Raw genomic sequence first — 22,990 nt, 5'->3', positions numbered from 1 at the left:
TTTTGGCCTAATCCTATTTTAGGTAAAGAAAGGATGTATTTTAAAGGGCCTTCCAAAGGTCAAGATTACTTCTGCCTAGAAAGAACTTCAGCCCACCCTCTATTGTGACCACAGAGGTAAAGCATTGTAATTAATAGTAAGTGATCATAGCAAAGGGGAGCGGTCAGTCCGGGGACTTCCTGAAAGATTTTATCGTACACTCAGGATGTATAGGAGAGCTATGCAATTCTTTTATAGTAGTAAATTGGGGAGTCTTTTTTTGACCGGAGTGGGGGGGGGGGGGTGCACAACAGTGGCCTTGCCAACGTGTTGATCCGACTAGAAGTGGAGTTCAAAGGTCAGGGGGCTCAGACAGATCCTGGGGCCTCGCTGGGTCGGACTCCTCCAGAGTGTGAGACATGCGTGCCTCCTTGGCTGGCTCCAGTTCCCGTCCTCCTGTCCAAGTTCTTGTGTCTTAGAGAAGCTGGGGGCTTGAGAAGGGCACCTTTAAAGCAATCAAATGCAAGTGAGAATATGGCTGTACAGTACGTAGAGAGCACCGTGGGGTCCGGTGTGGTTATGGCGTCGGTCTGCTGCGCCAGTTTTCAGGAGTTTACCCTCGGGACCACCAGAACCCTCTGGGAGTGCAGGTGTCTCATTTTCTGCATTCAGCTATAGCTGGGACTCGAAATGTCTCTGGGAGGCAGATCCCCTGCTCAGGACAATGAAGCAAAAGGATTGCAAGTTTTTGTCTTTTGTTTCCCTTTTGTTTGATTCTCATGTTTTTATGAGAACGGTGTATGTGTATTGATTCTTTAAAGGGTTTTGCCTAGCTGTTGAAATGCTGGCTTGACAATTTTAAGATTAAGAATGCTTGGGCCAGCAGGTGGCATGGTGATTAAGGTGCTGGATCTTATTTGGCTAACTCTGTGGTTCAAGTCCTGGCCTTGGTGACATGAAACACTCACTGGGGGCATGTGCGTGTGTGCCAAAATCCCAAGAGGAGAGTGGAGGAGATGTGATTGCAGCATGGCCATCCCCTGCGGGTGGCGATTTCTCACTTTCCCTCTCTCAGTATCTCTGGTGAGCACATGTGCCCTTAACCACATCCCAGCCACAGCCTAGGGAGGATCCTGGGGCGGGATGCAGTGCTGGCCTCTGGGCGCAGGCACTGACCTCCCGTCTCTGGGGAGTGTGAGATGAGGCCACATGTAACTGCCATGCTGCGTCACACGAGGGACTTGTCACGCCCACAGGGTGTGGAGATGTGCTCGACCAGGCCGGGAGTGCTGGGGGAGCACGGATGGTGCGCACGGTGGGCTGTACCTGTGCTGCTGCCGCTGAGGTCCCGGCCCTACCTGCGCTGCTTGTGGTGCAGACTCCGTGGCTCCCCCTGCTGGCCTTCTCCACATGCCCGTGAGAAAGCATTTCACCTGGGTGTTTCTTTCATAGATGCTGTTTAGCTACCATCAGAGAGAAAAAAAGTTATTTCTCAACAGATTATTTAAAAACGAGCTTTCAGCCTGTAGTAGCATGAGCTGGGCACTGCCGCTTGGCAGGCTGAGGCAGCGAGAGGCACCAGGTCCCATTCCCAGCCGACCCGGACCGGGCGGCATGGCACGTGCCTGTGGTCCCAGCCACGCGGGAGGCTGAGGCAGGACTGCTGCACAGCAGGACTGTCTGAAACACGCCTCCCCACATCAGGTCAGCCATGAATGGTGTAATTAACTGCTGAGAAGGTCACGGTCTCCTTAGGGGAACAGTGTGACAGTGACAGCAAGAAGGCTGTGTGATATTTCTGAGACTATATAAGCACTGAGTTCTTGGAAATCCCATTTTCTTTTTCTTTCTTTTTTCTTTAGAGAGATTTTTGCTATAGGACGAGTGTGTTCACCAGAGAGACAGAAAGTGAGAAATCGCCCCTCAGGGGAGTTGGCCATGCCCCAATCCCTTCTCCTCCATTCTCCTCTCAGGATTTCAGGAACACACACACACACACACAGGTGCCCTGCATGAGTTTTGTTTGTTTGTTTTTGGAGAGGTTTTTGCTATAGGGCATGTGCACTCACCAGAAAGACATAAGCAAGAAATCACCCCCCCCAAGGGGGGATGGTCATGCCACAATCCCTTCTCCTCCATTTTCCTCTCCGGATCTTGGGCATGCATGCACACATGCCCAGCGTGAGTTTAAGCCACTGGGTCTGGGACTCAAACTGCGGTCGACTACGTGGGAGTCCAGTGACGTAGCCATTATGCCATCTGCTGGTCCCATCTCTGCCTGAGTTTTAAGCCACTGGACCCAGGATTTGAACCATGGTCGACTATGTGGAAGTCCAGCAGCATAACTATTACACCATCTCCTGGTCCCAGAAATCCCATTTTATTTATTATTTATTTATTTATAAAGAATTATTTAATTTATTCATTTATTTTATGTTTGACCAGAAAGAGACACACACACACACTCACACTCACACACACACACACACACACACACACAGAAAGAGCAAGCCACCAGGTCCAGGACTCGAACTGTGTTTGGTCATGTGGGAGTGTCTACCACCTTATCCACCATGCCACCTGCTAGCCCCCGCAGAAATGCCATTTTAGAAGCCAGTTGTGAGCATGAAGATAATAGGGTCATGGTGAATATTTGTCAGTTTCCCATTTTTGCTGACTGGTGTCCAGTCCTTGTAGATGTTGGAGATTTAAATCCGTAGGCTTTCGTTAGGGAGAGGGTGCAGAACTGCTGGAGCAGAGTCTCCTCCGCCCCAGGCAGGGCCGCTGATTCTGTGCAGCAGACACGCCTGTCAGAGCCCTCCAGGTTCCGGTCAGACATGAGGCTGTTTCCAGCTGCTTTGCTGGTGTGACGCTCCTCTTAGGAGACAAGTGTCCCTCCTTCGATTTGGCCTGTGGACTTTGGTCTGCTTTCCAAGGTCGGTGCTCTGCCCTCCTGTGGCTCACTCTAAGACAGACACGGGTTTTTACGTTAGCCACCCTTAATGTAATTCCCTCCGCCTTCCCGCGGTTCCCACGGTCCTGACCTGCCCTTCTCCAGGATGAGAGAGAGCAGGGTCTGCTGACTTTGGGGGCCTTCTCCAGGGACCGTGGTGAGGAGGGGACAGCGGCTTCCACAGCAAGGGGTTCCCAAGTCAGCGGAGGCCTGGAGTCTCCTGATACACCCGGCTCTCACAGTGCTGAAGGCCAGCCTCCCAAAGCCCAGCATGCCCTGGAGCCTGGGCCCGTCTCAGAGGGACGGCAGAGGGCACAGGCGGGCACCCCAGAATTGCGGGAGGGCCGCACAGCTCTTGAGGAAAACACGGAAAATACCCCTGAGAGATTGAAGTGCTGTGTGTGGAGGAGACTTCCTGGGGCCAGTAATGTCTGACTTCTTTCCAAAGTAAGAAATTCGATAGATGGGCTAGCAGGCTGCATGGGGGTTAAGCCACTGGATCTCACATGCTGACTGCGTGGTCTGAGTCCTGGACCTAGTGGCGTGAAAGTCACGCTGAGCAAGTGTGCATATGTGCCCAAGAGGCTGAGTGGAGAATGGACCAGAAGGGCAATTTCTCACTTTCTCTCTCTGATGGGCTCACACACCCTATATAGCAAAAAGTAGAAAACAAACAAAAAAAAAAATAAGGAAAACAATGGATGACTAAATACTATGTTAGTAGCTCAGGAAGATCACATGTGAGAAATATAACCAAATAGAGAGCAAGAAATGTTAACACAGGGGCATCTTGAAGATAAAAGTCAACATTATAGGGTTGGCAGGTGGCGTGGTGGATAAGGGCGCTGGACTTCCATATGACTGGCCATGGTTCAAGTCCCGGACCTGGCGGCTTGCTCTCTCGCTTACTTGCTCTCTCTCTAACTCACTCACTTACCCACTCTGTCCCTCTCTTGTCAAATTAGAATGGATAAATAAGTAAATTAAATAAAATAATTATATTTTTAAGAAGCCAACATTATTTTAACCACTTAACTGTGACACAGTTCTGGGACGGGGAATAGGAACGAAAAGGTGGATGGAAGAGGTTGGTAGTGATTACACGTGTAAATGAGCACCTTGAGGTTGAAGAGACTGACTCGCAGAAGAGTGGCCTTGGGGAGAGCCAGCTCAGAGGGGCCAGGAAGAGGACCTGCCCACAGAGGGCTGAAGTGGGCAGAGGGCGTCACTGACCGCATTACAGCTGGAGGGCTGGCCCGCCGAGAGACTGCTGGCAGGGCAGGGTGTAGCGCCTTCCTCTGCTGGCTATGGGAGGCAAGCCGGCCAGAGGGAGCAGGTGGTGCTAGGCTGAGGAGCAGAGCTGCCACTTGGCTGCCTCTTTTGCCCTTTCGACAGTTCTCAGTTCAGTTGTTTACACAGAGGCTACAGAGATCCTTACTTAGGAGCCCAAAGTTCAAACTGCTTTTTAAAACCTGACAGTCTGACCAGCAGTTAGCGTAATGGTTATGTCGCTGGACTCCATGTAGTCAACCACGGTTGGAGTCCTGGTCCCAGTGGCTTAAACTCACGCCGGGCGTGTGTGCGTGCATGCCCAAGATCCCAAGAGGAGAATGGAGGACAAGGGATTGCAGTGTGACCATCCCCCCTGGGGGGTGATTTCTCACTTTCTGTCTCTCTGTCTCTCTCTGTCTTTCTGGCGATTGCAAAAGAAAAAAAAAAATACATGACAGTTGGGACCAGCAGATGGTGTAATGGTTTCGTTGCTGGACTCCCACATAGTTGACCATGGTTCGAGTCCCAGAGCTGGTGGCTTAAAACTCATGCCGACGTGTGTGCATGTGTGCCTGAGAGAAGGGAGGAGAGGGGTTGTGGCATGCCCCGCTGGGGGGTGATTTCTCGCTTGCTTTCACTCTCTCTCTGTGTCTCCATGAGCGCACACTGGAAATTGTAGCACATACTGCATGTAGAACTGGAGTGAGAAACTCACCGTTCAGGAAAATCAAGACATGAGAAGGGCAGGGCCCACCCAGCTCCAGGGACCTCAGCCATGGAGGTGTGTGGACCTTCTCGTTAGGCTCCTTCCTTACTGTCTTGGCTTTAAATCCAGTCTGATTCTCAAATCCAAGGCAGATAATGCCCGATGTCTTGCCTCCAGTCTGATGTGGCCCTAACCAGCATCAGGTCCCTGGGGGCGTGCTCTTCTGGCCCCACACCACACAGACCTGTCGTTCCTGGGAAAGCAAGCTGATGGTGTGGGCTGTGGGCACTGGGTGGACAAGAGGAGCAGCAGAGATGAACGTGGACCCCTCCAGAAATCGGTCAGTATTACAGTCTTCGAACCGTCTCGTCCAGCCTCCAAGGGGCCTTTGTGCTGTTCCTGAGAAGGGGAAGGTGCCCTCGGCATGGCCCGCAGTCTGCCCTGGAGCATGCTGCCCCAGGCTCTCCTCTGCTCATTCACTGCCTGTTGTCCTGCGGACACTGCTTAGGACACACAGTTAAAATGAGAGTGCATCATGGTTGGGGGGGCCACGGCAGAGCAGTACACAGGCCGGGCCTGCGCCTGCTCCTGCACTTTAGGGTGGGTGCACCGTGCAGCCCATCCTGCGAGGTCGACTCAGCGTCTCTTTAACGGGCTCTCCAGGATTCTGGTCACTCTTGGGAACACCCAGCTTCCTGGGGGTGCCCCTGGGCCTCCTGGTCTGGCTCCTGCCGCACCACGACAGCCATCCTCTCCCTTTCTCTCCCCTCGGCTGCTGTGCTGGCCTCTCTGGGGTGTATGGGCTGTGCCATCCCCAGGGACTCGTCCTCCTTGGCGTGCTCTTCCCCATGCTGTCACTCCCGATAGCAAGGCCTTGGAGTCCCGCTTGGCCATGTAGTCAGTTCCCCGCCCCCTGTTTGTCTGTGTGCTCTCCCTGCCTTGCGTTCTGTACCACACCGTAGCACGTGGTCCCTGAAACTGCTCAGTCGCACCCTTATCTTCTTGTGTGCCCTTCCCCGGCGTGCTCTTCCCAGCACTAGCCATGAGTAGCTCAGAACCTCATGTGCCTCATTGACGCTGTCTCCCCAGTGGCACTCCATGGTGCCAGTGCAGGGACACAGGCCAACACCAGGGCTTCACCTGCTTCCCTGATGCCGTCAGGCACCTTTGTGTGTGTTCTGACCCTTTCTGTGTATTCCTTGAAGAAATGCCTGTTTACATCTTTGTCCATTTGTTTGTTTGTTTGTTTTTACAGACCACTGGTTAGTTTATTTTTAACACACATCATGCCATAAATTCATAGGGAGTAGGTTCCAGCAGCTCAGGCTCCTTTCTGTTGGTTCTCACAAAGTGTGCTTCTCTGGGTGGAGCAGGCTGGCGCGTTAGTTGAACCCAGGTACCTTTCTCTTTGGCTTCTTTCTTTTTCTGGTCATTTTCCTTCACACGTTTTAGGAAGCTATCTCTGCTCTTAGAATGCTTAATATGCTCAATATGCACATTGATTCTCTTGGCAAGAATCTTGCCCTTAACTTGTTTGTTCATAACAATGCCAACAGCATGCTGGGTGACATTGTGGACTCTTCCACTTTTGCCATGGTAACATCTGTGGGGCATTTTGAACAGTACCCATTCCCTTGATGTCTACAATGTCACCTTTCTTGTAGATTGGCATATATATTGCCAAAGGAACAACTCCATGTTTTCTGAAAGGCCTAGAGAACATGTATTGGGTGCCTTTCCTCTTTCCCTTTGTGCTCGTCATTTTGGTTAATCACTGGAAGATGGTGGTTCTGGTCAAAGGGAAGCTGTCCGTTTTTTAATTGGGTGGTCTTCACTCTTGAGTTTTTTCATGCACATACATTTTTTTCTAGATACAAGTTGCTTACTAGGTAAATTGCAAATATTTTCTCGGACCCTATGTATTGTCTTTTTCACTTTGAGAGCGTCCTTTGAAGCACAACATTTAAGTTTTGGTGATTCAATTGATATTAACAACAAAAAGTATTTTTCCCCCCTTCACGTTGGTTATGTATCTTGGTGTCATAGCTAAGAATTCTTTGCTAAATCCTACGTCATAAAGATTTAAGCCTATGTTTTCTTCTAAGAGTTTTAGCTCTTACGTTTAGAGCTTTGATTCATTTGGAATTAATATTTAACTAGGTCGTCTGGAAAGTCATTACATATTTTTCTATGCAAAAATGCATCATGGGGGACCAGCAGATGGCATAATGGCTATGTCGCTGGACTCCCATGTAGTCAACCGCAGTTGGAGTCCGAGACCTGGTGGCTTAAACTCATGCCGGGCATGTGTGTGTGTGCCCAAGGTCCCGAGAGGAGAATGGAGGAGGAGGGATTGCAGTGTGACCATCCCCCCTGGGGGGTGATTTCTCGCTTTCTATCTCTGTCTTTCTGGCGAGTGCACGTGCCCTATAGCAAAAACCTATCAAAAAAAAAAAGGCATCATGGATTTCCCAGTGCCCTCAGGGACGTCTTCAATCACAAACCTGGAAACCACTCATGCTGGCCAGACTTGGGGGCATGGTGTCTTACTTCTGTGCCACTGTCCAGCCCCCCATACAGGCTTTTTCTTCTTTTCCTTAGGGGAATGTCTTCAAATACATAACTTTTTAAAGTCTTATAACTACTAATATTAAAACTATGTTCAGTCTTAATGTTTCTCACACATAGCATGTTTGCCTGGAGCTCCATTTAAGTCCCTGCGGCCTTGAGAGGAGGAGGTAGGCTAGCAGTTGGGGAGGGTTCAGAAAGGCAGCGAAGAGATGTGTCCAGGGTTTTGCCCCTCTTTCCGAGGTAGAGTCCGAAGCTCCTTTTGCATGTGGTCACTGTCTTTCAGGGCCATTGACATTCTCCAGTCTCAGGACCAGCAGGTGGCATCATAGTTACATTGCTAGTTCTCACATGGCCTACCTGGTCGTACCTGGACCCAGAGGCTTGAAACTCATGCCACGCACATGTGTGTGCGCACCCAAAATCCCAAGAGGGGATTGGAGGAGAAGGATTGTGGCATGACCATCCACCTCCCCCAGGGTGATTTTTCACTTTCTGTTGCTGTCTCTCTGGCGAGTGCATACGCCCTATAGCAAAAATTTCTCAAATTCTGCAGTCTCATTATGAAGATAAACGGTAAGATCTTTAAGATACTGGCTTGCTTCCTTATACATATTCAACTGAATCTAGTCAACCTTTCGGAAACGTAATCTCCTCCCAAGAAGAAGCTGGGGCAGCAGGTGGTGTGGTAGTTAAGGCCCTGGCCTCCCACATGGCCAACTGCGCTTCAAGTCCCAGACCGGGTAGCTGGAAAATCACACTGGGTGTATGTGTATACGTGTGTACTCAAAATCCTTAGAGGAGAACGGAGAAGGAATTGTGGTGTGACCATCCCCTCCTGGGAGTAAGTTTTCACTTTCCCTCTCTCTTTCTTGACTAGTGCACACCACTCTGTGCCAGAAACCTTAAAAAAAAGAAGAAGAACCATAAAACAACAATTGGCATGATGGAAATGAACACCAAATGAATTCATTCTTCCCAGAACTGCTGCAGACATTTTTTCCACATGAATTTTAGTACACGGTTTTGCTTTGGATGGCCCTGACTGGGGCGAGCCAGGGTGTTTGTTTCTTGCGGTGTGCTGCGTGCAGCCCACTGAGACCGCAGCCTCGGCTCCCCTCCTTGGCCACCTTTTGTGGAAGAAGAGGTAGAGACCAGCAATGATGAGTGAGCTTCCCAGGGTCCAGGGTCCTGTCACTGCCCAGAGCCAGATAGTCCGAGTCAGGGGCCCTCTTCTGAAACCCAGACTCCACTGCCTCCCGGGACAGAGCTTTCTGCAGCTTCACTCCTAGGCTCTAGGGAGAAGGACGTGCGTGCAGTCCCGCTGTTTCCACGTGGGCCTTATCTGGCGATGACGTGTGGTCTGTGAAAGCTGGCGATAGTGATCTCACGGAGCTGTGTCTGGTTCACCTCTGCTCACAGCCGAGAGGGTGCACAGAAGCTGCCGTGCACCAGAGCAGCCTGCGTCTGACCTGCTGCAGGTACAGTGCGGCTCTTCAAAGCTTCAGCCTTCTTTACTTAAGAAAACTTGACAATAGCAGCAAATTAGTACCTTTATTATTGTTATATTTCATGCCACGGTTTAACTATAACGATAGAAGGAAATGCATTTAACTCATTTAATCACAAATAAAAGAACTTCCCCTGTAAGTTCCGTAAAATGTTATTCACTTAGATTCATTTCTTGAGTGGATAATTAAGTATGTGTAATGGCTCGTGAAGCTGCTGTGTATGTGTGTCATGTTACTCTGGCACTGTCCCAAGAGCTCTCTGATACCTGTTTTCTTCCCCATCCGGTGGCACAGGCCCCATTGCTGTCCCCTGAGTTCGAGGTGAGGGAAACATGACAGGCACGTACGCTTGTGTGTCCAGAAGGAGAATGGGGGAGAAAGGATTGTGGCGTGGCCATTCCCCTTAGGAGAGTGCTTTCCCACTCTTTCTCTTTCTTTCTTTCTGGTGAATGTACGTGCCTTACTGCAAATTAAAATTAAAAAGTAGTGTAATAGTCCTCACCTCAGAGATACAATCACTATTTGGTATAAAATTTTTGAAATCCGAGTAATTATCTATGCTAATGCTTTTTTCATAAGCAGCTCTAAGCCTCCTCCTGTAATACAGTAATGCCGTAGGTGAGCGTTCAGCCGTGGGGAGAGGCCCACACCTCATGTACGTTTGTGTGCATGTGTGTGCCTGGGCCTGGGCCTGGGCCTAAGGAACCTGAAGAGTAGAGCCCTCCACTGTCAGTTGAGGGGTCCTACCCTAAAGCCTTAATCCTAGCTCCACCTTTTGATCTCATGGTTGATTTTATTTTCACCTTTTTTTTTGAGAGGTTTTTGCTATAGGGCATGTGCACTTGCCAGAAAGACAGAGAGAGACAGAAAGCAAGAAGTCCCCCCCCCCGCCCCTGGGAGATGGCCATGCCACAGTCCCTTCTCTTCCATTTTCCTCTCGGGATCTTGGGCACGCACGCACATGCGCCCAGCGTGAGTTTAAGCCACCGGGTCCGGGACTTGAATCGCAGTCGACTACGTGGGAGTCCAGTGACATAGCCATTACGCTAACTGCCGATCCCTGTTCTCACCTTCCTAATCCCATCACAATGCATGAATCTTGGAGGGACGTTTAAACTTCAGCGTGATGCCTCTAGTAAAATATAATTTGTCATAATACTACTTTGCCTGCTGTTTGTCTGTTAAACAGCGCCATAGACTTGATGGAGTTGTGTTGAAGGAAGTGGACAAACTTTCTAAACACTAAGACTTGGTACTTAAAAATGTTTGAGGATAGCCTTTTATGTATTCCAAAAGAATGTGTGTTTTTCAGCACGGAACTGTTAGAGAATGGGATTTGGGGTTCTTTAATGGTAGCAGCTCATAACTTGAAATGGAACTATGTTAACTTGAATACCGCTTTAGTGCATATTTACTGTAGTCGTCTCATTCGTCCGGTAGAGTTACAATACCCCCACCCCCACCACAGGAGATGCGGCCGGGAAGTGTTTCGGATTAATAAACGACTGAGTCTGGACTGGCCTTGAATGGTGCCTCTCCACATCTGAGAATCCCTGCAGCTACTTTCCACCCTCGGTGTACATCGTCAAGGTTGCAGCTCTGTCTCCAAACCTGGGTGACGGAGGGCAACTGCAGATGCATGGTTTGCAGCCACCTGCAAGGCCAGGGGCCGTGGTGTTTCCCGTGTGAGGGCCGAGCCATGAGAGGCCTGCACAGAGCCCCTGCTGTGCTGGGAGAGGAGGCTTTGGGAATCGGGGGTACGGCGGCAGCTGTGGTGGGGAGGCAGGGCAGGCTCACACAGCTTCCCAGCTTTTACCTGGAGCAGGGACGGCTGATCCGTGTGGTTCCAAGATACATGTTGGTCGTGTGAACTTGTCACCTCCGCCTTGCTCTGGAGCGGCCCTGACTGCAGTGCTCTCCTGCCTTTTCTCTCCTTCCCTCCTTGTATCTGTGAAAGAGAGACAGCTGTGCTGTGTATGCTCATGTCCGCGCCGTGCCGCGGCGACACAACAGGCGGCAGTCTCTGTGTCCCCAAGGTGAGACACTGTTTTTGCTTCCCCTGCACAGTGCTGCTGCAGCATGGAGCTGACCCCAACATCCGGAACACGGACGGCAAGTCAGCCCTGGACCTGGCAGACCCTTCCGCCAAGGCTGTGCTCACAGGTAAGAGTAGCACATGGCTGTGTGCGTGTGCGTGTGCGTGTGCGTGTGTGTGTGTGGATTCTCCCCGCACCGAGACGTGCTGTCCACTGCTGTGCCGTGGTCCTCGTCCGTGGCAGGTGTGGCGGTGAGACTGCTCATTCTCCTGGAGTGAGACATATGGTCACGGCTTCGGTGTCACCCCTGCTTCAGTCACTTCTGTGGGTCCTCTTGTCATTTCCTGGACCTTACCCTCTCTGGACGCATGGCGTCACTGCAGTGACCAGGGAGCGAGTCCTGACAGAGACCGCCTACTCCTGACTGGCTGGCCCAGCGAGAAGTGGCGCTGCCGCGTCACTGGCACCTTTCCCTGTCCCCGTGCCCAACCACGCCTGACAGGGCAGCCTGGTACCTTGTTACTCACATAATGCAGATTCGGGCTCGGGAGTTAGTCGTTATTCAAGCAGATGCCGTAACCTGAGGGAAATGCGAGCCTAGAAGGGCTCACTGCACGCAGGCGGGAACAAGGTGGGTGCCCTGACGAGTGCCCGCTGCTGTCGGCCTCAGCCCCAGAGCTGCACGGGGCCCTCTCCCTCAGGCAGCACCGAGCCAGCCACCTGTGCTCTCGCTGCACAGCCACCTCCGTGATGTGAGCCTCTGTCATGGCGGTGCTAGCAGGGTTGTTCTGGGTTCTGTACAGATGAGTGACTGTGAACTACCTCTTAAACTTCCCATGTTTGAGGAAAATAAATCTTTTACTGTCCTTTAAGTTTAGAATCCATGCTGTGCATCTTTTTTTTTTTTTTTTTGGTAGAGGTTTTTGCTATAGGGCACTTGCCAGAAAGACAGAGAGACAGAGAGACAGAAAGCGAGAAATCACCCCCAGTCCCCTCTCGGGATCCTGGGCACGCATGCACATGCACCTGGCATGAGTTTAAGCCACTGGGTCCAGGCCTTGAACCGTGGTGGACTACATGGGAGTTCAGTGACATAGCCCTTACGTTAGCTCCTGGTTCCCATGCTGTGCATCTTTAACAGGGACTCCAGGAGAAAGGGGAGTGTTACATGCAGAAAGCCTTGAGCTGTGTGGGTTTTTTTTTTTCTCAGTTACCTCACATAGAACAACTCCTCACTGTGCTAGAATTAATCCCGTCACCATTAAATCAGACTGGAATGACTTTTCTCAGTAAGAGGTTATGTGGTTCATTTACGGAATCAAAATAGCATATACTACAAGAATCCAACTGTTGACCTCAGTGGGGCTACGGAGAGGTTTATTACATACGCAATTGGAACTGTGGAGTGAGCCTGCGTGGCCTCAGGGCTGCTCAGTCCCGGAGCCGGGCACAGCCACAGCTCTGTGGTCTCTGATCATGGGAGCATCGTAGGCACAGTGACCGTGGTCATGGGAGCACCATAGCCACGGTGACTGAGGCACATCGTCCATGCCGGGCACAGCCACAGCTCTGTGGTCTCAGATCATGGGAGTATCGTAGCCACAGTGACCGAGGCACACCGTCCACGCTGGGCAAGGCTGCCTCCGGCCACAGGCAGGCACCTGCCAGGCTGCTCCTTTAAGGACACTGCACTGATTTTAGACCCACCTTCCCCTTTAAAGGAAGAGTGTGTAGGGGTAAGCTGTTAACCACAGATGCTGTCCCATCCCCTCAGGGCCTGGAGAGGAAGACAGTGGGGCAGCTGCAGCCCCTGCACTTGGTCTGCACCTCTGAGCGTGCTCTCCCTGGGGGCAGACGGTGCTCGTTCTTCCTGGTCACAACACTGGCTTCATTCCTTGTTCTTTTCAAGACTATCTGCCTTTTGGAAAATAATACTCGACTTTGTAGGTATGATTTAAAAGGAGGTCAGTCTAGTAACAGTGATCAATTCTGGTGAAAACATAAGCTATTCTGCTTATGTAGTCATCCTGTTCTTTATTTATTTTTAAAGAATTATTTAATTGCCATGTGGGAGTCCAGCGCTATAACCACCTGCAGGCCCTGGCATATGGCGAGACTGCTGGCGGGAGGGAGTAGGTATGCTCCAGGGGGCGTGTGCATGGCCAGGTGGGTCCTGTTTCGGGTCACCATGCTGGTGCCGTGCGGAGTCCCCCAGGGTGTCTGAGCCGGTCCTCTGGACCGTTGGCTTGGCCAGGCATCTTCTGTTCCTGAGCTATGCACATGGAGTTGGAGCATGCCGGGGGTGTGTTTGCACGACATTTACATGGAGCACCCTGTCTAGCTGTTTCATGTTTTGCACTGGGCCTTGTGACCGCCCAGAATGTGTCATGGTGAGAAGTTGCGTCCCTGCGCTTTGCCCCTCACGCGTTCCTCTCCAGGGCTCACCCACTTGCCGACTGTCCTGTCCACACTCTCTTCAGACATGCCACGTTTGCACCAGATCTACCTCAGGTCAGTGACATCATGGTAAGTTTCAAGGCCGGAGGGGCTGTTGGCTCCGTTTTTTTCCCCATTTATTTATTTATTTTTACATTTTTCCACATTTACTTTACATATCAAAAATTTTTTGCTTATACTCCATAGTTCTTGACAGTTAAACAACTTTCAAAATTTCAAAATACTGGGAACCAGCAGTTAGCGTAATGGCTATGTTGCTGGACTCCCATGTAGTCGACCGTGGTTCGTGTTCCGGACCCGGTGGCTTAAAACTCATGCCGGGCGCGTGTGCGTGCGTGCCCAAGATCCCGAGAGGAGAATGGAGAAGGGATTGCGGTGTGACCATCCCCCCTGGGGGGTGATTTCTCGCTTTCTGTCTCTATGTCTCTCTCTGTCTGTCTGGCGAGCGCACGCGCCCTACAGTGAAAATCTCTCGCCCCCCAAAAAAAAAAAAAATTCAAAATACTGAACTTTAAAGATAATGTTCAAAATATTTCTTATATTTTTGTATAATTTTGTTTGTGAATATACCAACAGAGACAGTATGATTTTAAATATTTTTGAGAAAATATTTACATGTCAACTACTCAAATTGTCCATTTGTTTCTTTAAGAAAAACTTAAGACCCGTCTGGTGCAGTTTCAAAAGAGCAGTCCCACTGTACGTAACTTGTAACATTCACTGGGAATATTGGTGTGTCTCTAATTTGAGCCTGGCCCATCCAGATAGGGGTCTGAGTCTCCATTTATTAAACTCCGAGGATAATTCTGCATGTGTTTCGTTGCATGTTCTTCATTTGAAAGTTTTTCTTTTGATTTTAAGTGGGTTTACGTTCTACTTACCAAATGCACATCTTAGGTGTAAACTGGACCGGAAAGCAGGTCTGTCAGCAGCGGGCTCTGAGGGGCAGCACTGCTGTGCTCTCCTCCCAGGGCCCGGCCTTCAGTGCGTTGGCCTAGGTTTCTAGGTAGCATCTCATTATCAGCCGTGCTTAGATGATTTCCTCCTCTGTAACATTTTGTGTCACTTCAATATTAATTCTGACTGCTTTAGTCAGAACTTCCAGATCATTGTGAAACGTTAATCGTGGGGGAGGGGGGCACTTCTTATCTTGTTTCTGATTTAAGTTCATTTTATTCACGAGTGAGAGACAGACAAAGGGAGGTACCCCAACAGGGTCCTCTCTCCACACCCCTGAACCGCAGGCATGTGTGTGAGCACCTGGCACATGAGGGCTCTGGAACACAGGTGGGCCCTCCCAGCGTGCACCCTGCTGCAGCGCCGCGCTGCTGGAGGGACCACTTAGAGGTTTTGCTTGCGGATGGATGGCGTTAGTCATGGAGCTTTTGAACTGAAGAGGTCTGTTTTTACAGAGATTTTTCTGTACAAAAAAAGCTGTAAAGGCATTTATGGAAAACCTTGGTAAGCAGTTTGTAGGTAGTATGCTTACCCCGATATTTCTATTGCAAAACACATATCAGCTTAGGCTTTGGACCTGCTCTGTCGGAGTCAGTAAATGCGAGGAAGTCACAGGTGGCAGGTAGGAAGTAGGCATTCGTGACATTGTCGTGGCAGATAAAGTAAATGGGAAATTAAAACAAAAATTGCAGTGCACTTTTCCTGGCCTGTTCTTTCTCCTTGCTTCGACTGTTCACCGATTGGAAACTCAGAATTCCTGTTTGCTGCAGTCTTAACCTGAGATAAAAGTGCCCATGATTCACCAGCAAGTGCTGTCGCTGAGCAGAGTGTGTGGGGCGGCGAGGGCGGTGAGGACTCCGTCCCCGTCCTTGGTGCATAGCACCATCCCAGTGCAGCGATGAGGACGGCTAGGGCTCTGTCCCTGTCCTTGGTGCAGAGTGCCATTTCTGTGGGGTGGTGAGGACGGTGAGGGCTCCGTCCCCGTCTTCGGTGTAGAGCGCCATTTCTGTGGGACGGTAAGGCCGCAAGGGCGGCGAAGGCTCCATCCCTGTCCTCGGGGCCTCTGCCCTCCCTGGACAGCATGGTGGTATGTGAGAACTGGGGGAGAAGCAGTGTTCATGTCGGCATGGCCTGCCCTGTGTGAAATTGATGAGAACAGTAAAGACAGGCTAGAGACTGGAAATACACAGAGCATTTAAAGATAACGGGGTCCTTGGGACCAGCAGTTGGCGTAATGGCTGTGTTGCTGGACTCCCGTGTAGTTAACTGCGGTTTGAGTACTGAACCTGGTGGCTTAAACTCACGCTGGGCGCGTGTGCGTGTGTGCCCAAGATCCCTAGAGGAGAAGGGGAGAAGGGATTGTGGCATGGCCATCCCCCCCTGGGGTGTGATTTATTGCTTTCTATCTGTCTCTCTCTCTGTCTGGCAAGTGCATAAACCTTATAGCAAAAACCTCTCCATAAAAAAAGAAAAAAAAAAACTCTCAAAAAAAAAGCTGAAAGGGTTCTTGATAAAGTAAAAAGATTAGAATTGAGACATAGGAAACTTCAAGGAATTTGCAGGGAAGAGGAATGAAAGTAAGCATTTATTTTGGTACATATATTTTGACATCCACACATAATTTGGTACATAATTTTTACATGATAATGTATTTTCTATAAACTTCTTGAAGACTCCCTCATAGTTTCCAGAAAATTTGAAATAGAGGGTAGGGGCAGTTTGTCTGTTTGTTTGTTTTAAATATTTAGTTATCTAGTTAATATTTATCTGTTGTGATTTTCAAGCCATTGGGTCTGAGACTCAAACTGTTCTTGGCCATGTGGGATCCACCACCTTACCCACCATGCCACCTACTGGCCCCGGGCCTCGGGCCCCGGGCTTGTTTTGTTTTTTTTTTTTTTTTTTTTAAGTATTATTTTATTTAACTTTTAAAAATTATTTACTTATTTTAGTTTGACCAGAGAGGGACAGAGCAACAGAGAGGGAGGAGAAATGCCAGGTCCAGGAATTAGACCGCTGTTGGCCATGTGAGAGTCCAGTGCCCTTCGCCACCTGCCAGCCCTGTCTTTTTTTTTCTGGACAAAGTGAATAGAGATTTCTGTAGTGTAGGAGTGACTTGGGTTACCACATGTAGACTGAAGAGGAAGTAAGTCCAAAACCTAGGAGAGGAGCCCTGATTAAACCTAATGGCTCAGTAAGTGCGCCAGTATTTAATCCTGCACTTAGCCAGAAAGTTTGAAGTGGACTAGCTTGATTGTCACGTAAGTGTTCAGAAGGGGCTTGATGCTCAGGGACAGGAGGCCGTCCTCATGCCCTGCCAGCCCCGCGGCGCCTGGAAGCCCGCGCCGTGTCTGTCTCTTGACGGTTGGGGAGGTGCCGTCAGCTTCTGGGCTGCGACGCAGGATAAAGTGCGGCGTGCTGACCAGAGCGTCGGCCTCAGCACGCCTCAGCGGCCGTATGGGTAAAACAGTGCCCGTAGCCTGTTAACAGCGGGAACAGAAGGGTCCAGTGGAGATGCAGCGGCAGGCTCCCACCTCGGCACGGCCACGGGGTTAGCGCTCCAGCCCATGTGACCGAGCCTATAAGATGCGGAGTGGTCACCCTCCAACTCCGAACCCCAGAAACTCTGAGACGAGATTTGGTTCAAGCTGCCAGGCCTTGAGGTAGCTTGTCAGGCAGAATGAGATCACAGGTAGTAATAGGAACATTTTTAAAGGGCCTCCTTCAACTGCTCATTGTTCGTATAGACCAGAAGTCATCCGGTCTGGCAGCCTGGCTGAGCACGGAGCAACAAGCTGTGTGCCTTGGAGTTTGCTCTAAGTTTGCTTCTGTGTCACTAGGCCCCCAAAGGCACTGATGGTGCAGCCAACCCGGGCTGGGGCTCCCACGTGCCAGGCACGCTCAGAGGTTCCTGAATGTGAACCCAGAACCCTCCCTATGAGTCGGACCCTGAGAACTTTGCCACTTACCGCACCGGCACCTCACCCCTGTTCTTGGAGTTTTGTTTTCGGTTTTTTTTTTTTTTTTTCTTTTTTTGCCAGAGGGAGAGCAAGAAAGCACCTCCCATGGGGAATGGTCACTTGGCAGTCCCTTCTCCATCCCCACCTTTATCCACCCTCCTTTCAGAATTTGGGGCATGCATTCGCACTTGCCTGGCATGTTTCTCAAGCCTCTGGGTCTGGTCTTTGAACTGTGTGGTCAGCCACGTGGGATCCAGCCACCTTAACCACCAGGCCTTGGGCTCGCCTCAAGGTGTTTTGTGTGTTTGTTTTTTTGAGAGTGCTTTTTGCTGTAGGGCATGTGTACTCTTCAGAGAGAGAGAGAGAGAGAGAGAGAGAGAGAGAAATTGCCCTTCCTGGGGGGTGGCCATTCTGCGCCCCCTCCTCCATTCTTCTCGATTGGGCTCAAACATGTGCCCAAGTCAGGGTTTTAAGCTGCTCTGTCAGGCCCTCAAACCATGGCTGACCGTGTAGGGCCCAGCGACGTGCCTTTGCGCCATCTGCTGGTCCCTGGCCTCGAGTTTTTAATTAAAGTAGAAAATGCGTGGTTGTTTTGAAGCCACTACAAATACTATTTTATGTAGGAGTTCCTTGTAAAAGAAGTAATGCCTATGAGGTAAAGTAGGCTGGAAATCAGCCCTAGAAAGGAAGGCTTTACGCTGATGGGTCCAGAACCTTGCCATCTCCTGTCGTATGGTGTGGCGTTCTTTTTGCAGGACGGGCGCGTCCTGTGTCCCGTTGACTCTCTCCCCACCAGGGTCGTCTCTGCAGGGAAGACGTTTCTGCCCTGGGTGAGTCCTGCATGCATTTGGCTTCGGCGTTGGGAAGGGGCCAGGTGAGGGGAGGGAGCCCTGCTCCCTCTGGGTGCTCTGACTTCCCAGGTGCTTTCTTTGATTCGGTTATCCGCCATTGATCCAAGGGTGAATGGCACGTTGCTCATGACAGGGCCTAAAAAGGGCTGGTTTTGAGCAGTGAGAAGAGGGCCAAGGCAGGGATGGACAGGTCTGGAAGGAGGCCCTTTATTGCAGAAGAACAGCAAATTTGGTGAACTTGTTTGCAAGATAAGCTTTCTTTTCATTAAAAAAATCTTATGAAAGAAAATGAAACAACCACATGGCTCTACTCTTTGTGGACAAACAGCAACACAGAAACACACGTGTAGGAGTGAGGCGTACTCACGGTGCCTCCCGGAAGAGTGGGGAGTGGGAAGAGGGGGCGCGGCTGCTGGGGGTAGGCACGTTCGCACAGCTGTATGCACCACCTCGCAGAGGCCTGTGACCACTGTCAGTGCTGGAGCATTTACTAGGGACCGGCAACAGCCAGAAGGACAGGTTTCCCAGGGCATTTCCCTGTGTCTACGTCCCTCACAGCTCCCACGCCAGTGTTTCCTCTCAGGTAGATGCTGGCCTGAAACGCTGTGGGAGATGCCCTGAGTTATGGCAGCTTTAGGACCAGAAGGCTTCCTAGGCTCCCAGAGAGGCTCGTGGGAGAGGGAGGAGCTGAGGCTACTCTACAGACCACGGGGGGACACGGCCTAGCGCAGCACCTCGCAGCGCCTCAGCACAGCACTGGCCAGCCCGGGCCTCCAGTGAGCTGTGGGAGCGGTTGTCAGTGGGTGCCTGGCCCCATAGAGACCTGTGGGCCAGCGTGCTGTGCCTGTGAGCGTGGACCAGGGCGCAGCCCCATAGAGACCTGTGGGCCGGCGTGCTGTGCTCTGTTAGCTCAGGCCAGGGTGTGGCCATGCAGCCCCCTCAGGAGTTGGGGAAACTGGCTTCCTGGGAGGCAAGCTTGCAGAGCAGTACAAGAAACACCCCCAGTCAAGAGTGCGCACAGATAACCTGCTGAATCCCTGGCTGGGGCAGACTTCAGCTTCCTCACCCTCTCCCGGGATCACTGTTTGCAGAAGCTGTTGTACACGTGGCTAATTCTAGGGAAAAAGCCATGTTTACTCTGGTGGCGTGCCTTTGCTAGTACAGGAGAAATTATGTAAAGAATTATATAAAATTATTTTAGTGTTTGGTGCTAGTTCCTCTTCATTATAGCATTCTCTAAAATTTATGACTATTATTACATAATCACAAATTAAAATAAGAAGTTAGAGGCCTTCAAGTGATGTAGTGATTAAGGTGTTGGACCTCCATGTGGCTGATTGCAGTTTGAGTCCTAGACCCAGCAGCTTAAAACTGTGCAGGCATGCCCAAACTCTCAAGAGGGGATTGGAGGGGAGGGACTGGGCTTGGCCATCCCCTGGGGGATGACTCCTCACTTCTTGTCTTTCTCTCTCTCCCCTGCGAGCCCCCGCATCCTATGGGAAAAAAAATTTACTTGAAACAACTTTTTATTCTTATCTGGCTGCGACATGCACAAACACAAGTTTAATTTGTGCCTAGCTGCCGTTTGGGTGGAGCAGTCTGAGACAACGCGTCCCTACACAGGGATGCCTGTGTAGAGGAAGACAGGTCACTCACTGTCACTGCGTAATAGATAAAATCTCAATGCTTTTCTTCAAATAAGATTTTATTTTAATGTATTAAGTTGTCAGGAACACCATGACGTATTTTTTCTATGCAAAAATGAATCATGACTCCCAGCAGCCCAGTATTGCAGTTCAGAATATCAAACAAAAATTTATTCCCCCCTTATTTAATCCCTAATTATCAAGTCTTTTCTAGAGATAGTTTGACTTTCTATTTGAAACAGATAATATTACCTTTAGTAAAATTGTGTCATCTCGGTCCAGCAGATGGCATGGAGTTGAAAACATGGGATCCCATATGGCAAGCTGCACAGTTCAAGTCCCAGACCAGCTGACTTGAAAATCATACTGGCCACGTGTGTGTTCAGAATCCCAAGAGAAGACTAGAAGAGAAGGGATTGCAGCATGACATCCTCCCTGGAGAGCGATTTCTCACTTTCTCTGTTTCTCTCTCTGTCTCTCTCTCTGTCTCTGTCTCTCTCTGGCGAGTGCACATACCCTAAGGCAAAAACTTTATAAAAAAAAGTGTCACCGTTTTGTGGCATGTAGACCTTGGTTTTTACTGCAAAGGAAATATCTCTAAGTAAACATACATACTCTGGTGTTCATCAATGGAAGTCGGACCGGCCAGCGTGGTGGCCTGGGCAGGGATGCCCTCCGTGTCTGTCCATCTATTTGAATGAATGAATGAATGAGCAGGGTACGGATTTGTAGGAAGGTTTGTTGGAGGACTGGCCCCCTCGACAGCCGACCTGGGGCGAGGGTTGGTGGCCACGCTGCTCCTGCAAAGGCAGGGCTGGTGTGCACTTCACCTGACACTCACGGAGCCTTCTTAAGGCGGCTGGAAGAGAGCACCGGCCAAGCAAAAGTCAGCGTCTGCCTCATTAAACCTGATTTGGGAAATTATTCAGAAGGGTTTGCCTTGTACCCCATATTTTGCCGTCTTTGTAGGTTCTTGGGAAGTCAGCTTCTATTCAAAGTTTATTCATCGGATGTGGTCGTGGGAAGAAGCATGGAGGGAATTCAGAGTGGTGTGGTCTCGTAACAGTAGGGCTGCTCTCAAGGACACCAGAAAGTGAGTGTTGTTGAGGACGTGGAGAAAGTGGAGCTCTTGGGAATGTGAAGCGGCCCAGCTGCTGCAGAAGACAGTGTGGATGTTTCTGTAGAAATTAAGCGCAAGGTCCCGTGCTCCGCCACTCCCCTCTGGGCTAGACAAGCACAGAGCAGGGATGTGCAGGCCCACTGTGCGCTCACGCCTGTGCAGCAGCATCCAAGTAGCCGGAGAGCACGCAGAGGTCTGCCCAGTGGCGAGTGCACGGGCACCCGCAGAGGGAGGGGGGACGGGTACCTATGGAAGGGGAGGGACTTGGAGAAAGCTGGGCACGAAGGGACAGCCTGACTCGATGTCTGAGATGCTAAGTAGTCAGATATATGGAGCCAGAAAGTAGATATTTGCGGGGGGCTGGAGAGAGCGGGGAGGGTTGGAGTTGGGGTTCAGTTTGCAAGATAGAAATGCTCTGTGGGTGGGTGGTTCTGACGGTGTCTGGAAGTGGGACACACTCAATAGCAAGCTGTGATGCCAGATCACATGTCATGACTATTTACAGTTAAAACCTAGAAATTCGGGGGCTGAGACGACGGGAATGGACCGAGGTGATGCTCTAATGTCTGAAATGAGCACGCCCCTCCCCCAGCCTTCCCCGCCTCCCCTTTGGTTAATTTTCCTATTCTGTTGGGTAGTGTGGTATTGACTCTCCAGAACGTATTAAGCTCTGTGATCAGCACAGTGTCCTTCTACCTGTGTGTGTTCCAGGCCAGCTGCTTTCAGTGTCGTTCAGGATGCTGCCCCATGGGCACTTGAGTCCCTGCATTCCACGCTGTGCTGCCCCGTGGGCTCATGGGTCCTGCATTCCGCTCTGTGCTTACTGCTGCTCTGCAGTGGAGCCCTCGTTCTCCACCCGACTCATCAGTTGGCGGGACGTTAGTGCTCACTGTAACACCCACTGAAGTAGGAGCCGTTCCAAGTTCTGAGCCCTCACCAAGTGCTCGTGGTTCCGTGTTTAGGGCTTGCGGGAGCTGTCTGTGGCAGTGTGTGTTCCATGTGCGGGGTGGCACTTCCTAGAGTCTGCCACGCACCTCGCAACAGTGTCCGCGGAGCGAAGTCTCTATGCATTGCTCCTTGTAGCAGTCGCTGTGATGTGCACACACAGCCACGAGCCGCCTGTGAGGCCTGAGTCGGCACCTCACTGCCCATCCCGTCTTTGTACTTGCACATGGCAGCTGGTGTTTCTAAACCATCTTATAAAATCCTTTTTGTTTTTAGAAAAATTCAACCTGTTTTACCACTTGTGAATAGAGCTTTGTGAGGCCAAGGTCCCATCAGTTCTGTTCCGCTCCATGTCCCCTGCCCCTGGATGTTGCAGTGGGACGCCCTGGTCAGGACGGGTGTGGACCGGTCTGTGAAGAAGGGTCAGTCCACTTCCACCCGTCATCTCATTGCAACCTCACTGCCCTGGGAACGCACGTTAAACTTGCTCTGTGGTTTAGACAAGCTCGTTTCTAGTCCTTCTTCCTAAGAGTTTTACTCTTGGAAATTCAACTCTCATTTGCCTTGTACCTGTCTCTATTTAAACCACATTTAAGTCCATTATTTTACACTGACTTGGCAAAATGGCATGACCATGTTCCCAAGGCAGGCAACTGCTGGTTCCTGCTTGGCTCGGCCCTCAGCCCCACCCTCTGTTGGGGCTTCCGCGTCAGGCTGGTGCTTTCAGGCCATCTATGTCTCACAGAACCCATGCCCGCTTTTCTGCGTCCTCCTCCTCTTGCTGTAAGTAAGATCTTGCTTTTAATTATTTTGGGGGAGGGGTTGCGGTGTTTTTTAAGGCTTTTGTCTGCTTCCAGAGTGGATGGGTGTTGTCCTGTGTTGTGGATTTCTGCCACGGCCACTGCACATAGGGTTAGGTGGACTCCTTCCCTTCAATGAGGGATCTGTAAATGTTGCTCCTTGTTTTCTAGTTTGTATTTTTACAAATAGAAATATTCTTATTGTCTGATTCTTTATATATATATATAT

At 50.5% G+C, this 22,990-nt stretch overlaps 1 protein-coding gene across 1 annotated transcript in view; it reads left to right on the top strand.

Moving 5' to 3' along the window:
• LOC102473552 (tankyrase-1) overlaps positions 1 to 22,990 on the top strand; it is a gene marked incomplete at its 5' end in the record, with an annotated part of 104,330 nt that overhangs the window by 2,691 nt on the left and 78,649 nt on the right. The window contains 1 exon segment of the mRNA XM_027767758.1: positions 11,057 to 11,152. Within this exon segment, the coding sequence (XP_027623559.1) occupies positions 11,057 to 11,152 (96 nt within the window).

Source organism: Tupaia chinensis, unplaced genomic scaffold, assembly GCF_000334495.1.
Source record: "Tupaia chinensis unplaced genomic scaffold, TupChi_1.0 Scaffold144602_1, whole genome shotgun sequence".
In the NCBI taxonomy this organism is placed as follows: Eukaryota; Metazoa; Chordata; class Mammalia; order Scandentia; family Tupaiidae; genus Tupaia; species Tupaia belangeri.
The sequence above is the reverse complement of the archived record's forward strand: the minus strand, read 5'-3'. Positions and strand labels throughout refer to the sequence as shown.